The following is a 6,000-nucleotide window of genomic DNA, read 5'->3' on the forward strand; positions in this document are numbered from 1 at the left end:
ATGTGTATATAAGTGTGTGCCATGCATGTGTGTGTGTATAAGTGTGTGCCATGTGTGTATGTACGAATAAGTGTGTGCCATGTATGTGTATGTGTATATATAAGTGTGTGCCATGTATGTGTGTGTATAAGTGTATGTGTATAACTGCATGCCATGTGTGTGTATAAGTGTGTGCCATGTATGTATGTGTGTGTATAAATGCGTGCCATGTACATGTATGTGTGTGTCATGTGTGTCTGTTTATAAGTGTGTGCCATGCCATGTGTGTGTGTATAAGTGCGTGCCATGCATGTGTGTAAAACTGCGTGCCATGTGTGTACAGTGCCTACAAGTAGTATTCAACCCCCTGCAGATTTAGCAGGTTTACACATTTGGAATTAACTTGGCATTGTGACATTTGGACTGTAGATCAGCCTGGAAGTGTGAAATGCACTGCAGCAAAAAAGAATGTTATTTCTTTGTTTAGTTTTTTTTTAAATTGTGAAAAGTTTTTTCAGAGGGTCATTTATTATTCAACCCCTCAACCCCCCAGAATTCTGTTTGGTTTCCCTAAAGTATTAAGAAGTAGTTCAGGCACAAAGAACAATGAGCTTCACATGTTTAGATTAATTATCTCTTTTTCCAGCCTTTTCTGACTATTTAAGACCCTCCCCAAACTTGTGAACAGCACTCAAACATGGTCAACATGGGAAAGACAAATGAGCATTCCAAGGCCATCAGAGACAAGATCGTGGAGGGTCACAAGGCTGGCAAGGGGTACAAAACCCTTTCCAAGGAGTTGGGCCTACCTGTCTCCACTGTTGGGAGCATCATCCGGAAGTGGAAGGCTTATGGAACTACTGTTAGCCTTCCACGGCCTGGACAGCCTTTGAAAGTTTCCTCCCGTGCCGAGGGCAGGCTTGTCCGAAGAGTCAAGGCTAACCCAAGGACAACAAGGAAGGAGCTCCGGGAAGATCTCATGGCAGTGGGGACATTGGTTTCAGTCAATACCATAAGTAACGTACTCCACCGCAATGGTCTCCGTTCCAGACGAGCCCGTAAGGTACCTTTACTTTCAAAGCGTCATGTCAAGGCTCGTCTACAGTTTGCTCATGATCACTTGGAGGACTCTGAGACTGACTGGTTCAAGGTTCTCTGGTCTGATGAGACCAAGATCGAGATCTTTGGTGCCAACTACACACGTGACGTTTGGAGACTGGATGGCACTGCATACGACCCCAAGAATACCATCCCTACAGTCAAGCATGGTTGTGGCAGCATCATGCTGTGGGGCTGTTTCTCAGCCAAGGGGCCTGGCCATCTGGTCCGCATCCATGGGAAGATGGATAGCACGGCCTACCTGGAGATTTTGGCCAAGAACCTCCGCTCCTCCATCAAGGATCTTAAGATGGGTCGTCATTTCATCTTCCAACAAGACAACGACCCAAAGCACACAGCCAAGAAAACCAAGGCCTGGTTCAAGAGGCAAAAAATCAAGGTGTTGCAGTGGCCTAGTCAGTCTCCTGACCTTAACCCAATTGAAAACTTGTGGAAGGAGCTCAAGATTAAAGTCCACATGAGACACCCAAAGAACCTAGATAACTTGGAGAAGATCTGCATGGAGTAGTGGGCCAAGATAACTCCAGAGACCTGTGCCGGCCTGATCAGGTCTTATAAAAGACGATTATTAGCTGTAATTGCAAACAAAGGTTATTCCACAAAATATTAAACCTAGGGGTTGAATAATAATTGACCCACACTTTTATGTTTAAAATTTATAAAAATTTAACTGAGCAACAAAACTTTTTGGTTTGTAAGATTTATGCATCTGTTAATAAATCCTGCTCTTGTTTGAAGTTTGAAGGCTCTAACTTATTTGCATCTTATTAAACCTGCTAAATCTGCAGGGGGTTGAATACTACTTTTAGGCACTGTATGTGTGTTTATAAGTGCGTGCAATGTATGTGTGTATATAAGTGCGTGCAATGTATGTGTGTATAAGTGCGTGCCATGTATGTGTGTGTGTATAACTGCGTGCCATGTGTGTGTATAAGTGTGTGCCATGTATGTATGTGTGTGTATAAGTGTGTGCCATGTATGTGTCTGTATAAATGCATGTCATGTACATGTATTTGTGTGCCATGCGTGTGTGTGTGTATAAGTGCATGCCATGTATGTGTTATGTGCGTGCCATGTATGCACAGTATACAGTATGTGTGTGTATATAAGTGCTGGCAATGTATGTGTGTACAAGTGTGTGCCATGTACATGTATGTGTGTATAAGTGTGTGTATAAGCATGTGCCATGTAGGTGTGTGTGTATAAATGTGTGATATATGTGTGTGTGTATATATATATATATATATATATATATATATATATATATATATATATATGTAATTTTTTGCATTATTCTAACTTGAATATATGTTATTAGTATATGTAGATGGCTGGGCATAGACACACAGTGATAGTGTGTGAGTGTGTGAGTGTTTGTGTGTCATGCACATTTTTAAATACTGGCTGAACAGACTATAAACATGTTGGCAATCGTTCATGAATTAGCAAAATGCTCATTTATAGGACATTTCATAACTTTCCCACATTATTATGAAAAAATTACAGCAGATCCTGCACCCAATGTATTATATAATGCATTTAAGGAGTCAGAGTCTGTCCATTTGATACCAACTCCACCAAAATGGACACTGACTCCGACTCGCCAGCCCTGCTGCTTATAACATGATACTATATGGTGACAGATTGATCTATTAGTGGTCTGTCTCCATCATTCTTCATTAGCCGGTGTAAAGAGGCCGAGAAACAAGAGCCAAACAACTTAAATATTGTCGATCACACGCATCGAATGGTCTGAACTCAACGCATGTCAATACAACCAAAATGTTTGAGTGTCATGGTGCAATATGTGAGCATTGGGGGCCTCATTTTAAAGTTTTGCCTAGGGCCCCACTTTGTCTAAAATCGGCCCTGCAAAGACTATCATGGTTCAGAGCAAGCTGGCCATGGAGACTGTAATGGACGTCTAGCCTCTTCGGTGTTGAAGCCCACTTTTGTCTTGAACACAATAACAGCTGGAGATTGATCTGGAGACCACATGGGCAACTCCATGAAGGTACCATTACGAAAGATTGCAAAAGTGATGCAGGAGCAGTTTTTCAATATGTTAATGCCAGGCCAGAAGCAGCTCATGCTACTATAATCATTTTGTGTTGCTTAAACATACCACTATGAACTGCTGAATCTACAGACTTGTCTACCACTGATCACCCATGGGACATCACTGGTCAGCAATTGTAGTGGGAGCTGGCAGCAGTGAATCTTGATGAATTGTGTACCCACGTGCATTCAGAAGAAGACAGCAACAGCAAAGAGGAAGATGTGGTCAGCGGTCAGCACCCAGAATACTAAGAGGAGCTAGTTGTCAGGTTACCTGACACAACAAAGTTGAAGGTGTGAACAACACCAGGAATAGCAGACATGACTTTATTTTCAGGTATATTGATAGCAGAGTTGAAGGTGAAGACAGCACCAGGAAGCACGGACTGAGCTTGAAGTAATAGCTTGGTGATGGATAGCAGTCTGGAGAAGCAGAGCAGATAATCATACACCAAGCTGGAGCAGGGCTAAGTGGGAAGTGTGGCTTAACTCCAGGAAAACACATGGTAGCAGAGTGCAATACTAGTTCAATATTCAGGCAGTGGACAGCCGCCTTAGCCAGCCTTAAAGTGCATTGGATGATGAGATCAAAGATACTTGCAGGCTACTACAGAGACGATCAGCCTTGGGGGAAGAAAATAAAGTCTGGACAGATAAGTAACATCTCAGTCCACCTATTATAATTGACAGCTCCTCAGTGTCTCTCCAACTGTTGAAATCTCTTTAACAACTTAGTTGACTTATTTTGTAATTTGAAGAGAAAAATAAAAGATAAATTGAGCAATATTCTAGTTATAGCTGCTAAGTGCCTAGTTGCCAAAGGTTAAAAAGCTGTGCATTAAAGCATTTGTCAGTAGAGCTGACTGCAGACACTTGATGATGATGATGATGACTATTACATGTAAGTGATTTATTGGCTTAGATTACTTGTATTATTTGTTTGCAGAATAAGTTATAAAAGTGACCCATAAATAACTTCCATTGATATTTTGCCTTCGGTTTATATCTGTAGTTTCTCACATACTTAGTATTACAGTATATATAATATACTGTATATTGTATATGTATACACAAACGAGTTTCTATCCTTCTTGCCCCACAGAAATACGAAGATACTGAAGACTGCAAAGTATCCAACCAATACAGAACACTATGAAGTAACAGGGGCCTTCACAACCACTCAGGACCATTGTAAACTGAATGCAATCGTTTGGAATCAGTGAGGATGTGACTGCTTAGCTCACCGCATCATTGCAGCAATTGTAACAGCAAAGACTCTTCAAGGATGAACATTGTACTCATAAATATGAAATGAGATACACTACAGATGAACTTATTGTAAATATCCATAGCTTTTCTGTTTGTGTTTTTGCATCCCGTTTACCAATCTTTGAGCCCAAACACCATTCCTCCACTTTATTTTAATTTGATTTATTAAACAGGGGAAAAAAAAGAAATACAATACAGGTAAGACAAAGCAAGTAGTATGGCAACCCAAAGACTGCTTTGTGGAAGACAGCTGCCGTCGGTCATGTGTGCCGCTACTTAAGAGAAATTAATATTCACCACATTCCACTCCCATGGGCGTGCAATGCGGTGAATATTCATTCCCCTTAGTAGCGGCACACAAGACCGCTGGCAGCTGCAGGAAGGCTCCGGCTGACACTGCTCGCCATTAAAGAGCAATGAACACCCGGCCACTACTCTCCACGCACATTGCCGGAGCGTGGAGTGCAGTGCGTATTCTGGCAGCTGCCCTTCTGCTTGTAAACAGCGCATGACGTCCCTGCCATGCGCTGCTTACAAGCATAAAGCAGCTGCTGTCATCGGAACAAGATGCTGCGACTGAACGTTTTCTGATGGGGCCATGCATACCAGGACAGGGACGGGGGTAATCATACCAGGAATCATACCAGGCTGCTATTAAAGAGAAATGAGTATTCATTGCCCTCCACACCCATGGGCATGGAATGAGGTTCATATTCATTTCTCTTTAGCAGCGGGCACAGGAGTTAGCCACAGCAGCCGGCTCCTGCCTCTGTGACCCGCTGCTCCACCGCTGCCGCTGATCCCCCTCCCCATCACAGCCAGAGCCGGTATATATCCAGGCAATAAGATGCACCCCCCATTTTCCTCCATATTTTTGGAGGAAAAAAGTGCGACTTGTAGTCCGAAAAATATGGTATATGTTTGAACTACTCCGGGCCACACCGTGGGAAATTGAATTAACAAAGAATCTTATGCAATCAAAGAAATTCAAAAAAATAAAAACATAGTTATTCATTCTTCCCATAAAGCTAGTTCTGTAGTGGTGCTTGATGCAAACAGGTTTTGTGCATATCAGATGATATTACCACATGTCGCAAGTTAACACATGACCCAACGCCATCTCTTAGGACAGAGGCGAGGATTTTTTTCTGCCAAGGGCCATTTGGATATTTATACAATTCTTCAGGACTTCGCCCACAAAGTACATACTGGCACTGGTCGCAGGATGTGATCTTTCATTGCACGCACCTCAACGTTCAGTAGTGAACACTGTGTATGTCAGCTCACAGAGCAAGAAGAAATTAATGGGCCAGAGGCTGTCAAAATACAGCTGCTGGCCCAAGCACTACTATTTCCAGGAATCTTCACTGGGGCCAGATAAAAGTTCATGGAGGCCACAAGCCTGTGGTTCCCCACCACAGCATTAGGGTAACATTACATAAACTTTTGACATATAGTTGTGACTGTGGTGTTTATATCTATTTGTGGAGCACTCTAAAATGGCCATTTTTCATGGTCAAAGGATGTGTTTCCACCTCCATTGAGACCCATCATCTCAGGCAATGGGTCTCTCAA

The 6,000-nt window shown here is 42.5% G+C and overlaps 1 protein-coding gene across 2 annotated transcripts in view; it reads left to right on the top strand.

The window, feature by feature from the left end:
* Window positions 1–5,404, top strand: part of LOC143775967 (pendrin-like) — a 271,334-nt gene extending 265,930 nt beyond the window's left edge. For both annotated transcript variants that reach the window (XM_077264781.1, XM_077264783.1), the window contains exon 21: window positions 4,259–5,404. In XM_077264781.1, coding sequence (XP_077120896.1) covers window positions 4,259–4,312 — 54 coding nt within the window. In that variant the 3' untranslated portion in view covers window positions 4,313–5,404. The remainder of the gene's footprint in view (window positions 1–4,258) is intronic.
* Window positions 5,405–6,000: the final 596 nt, after the last annotated feature.

The sequence above is a fragment of the Ranitomeya variabilis genome, chromosome 5 (assembly GCF_051348905.1).
Source record: "Ranitomeya variabilis isolate aRanVar5 chromosome 5, aRanVar5.hap1, whole genome shotgun sequence".
In the NCBI taxonomy this organism is placed as follows: Eukaryota; Metazoa; Chordata; class Amphibia; order Anura; family Dendrobatidae; genus Ranitomeya; species Ranitomeya variabilis.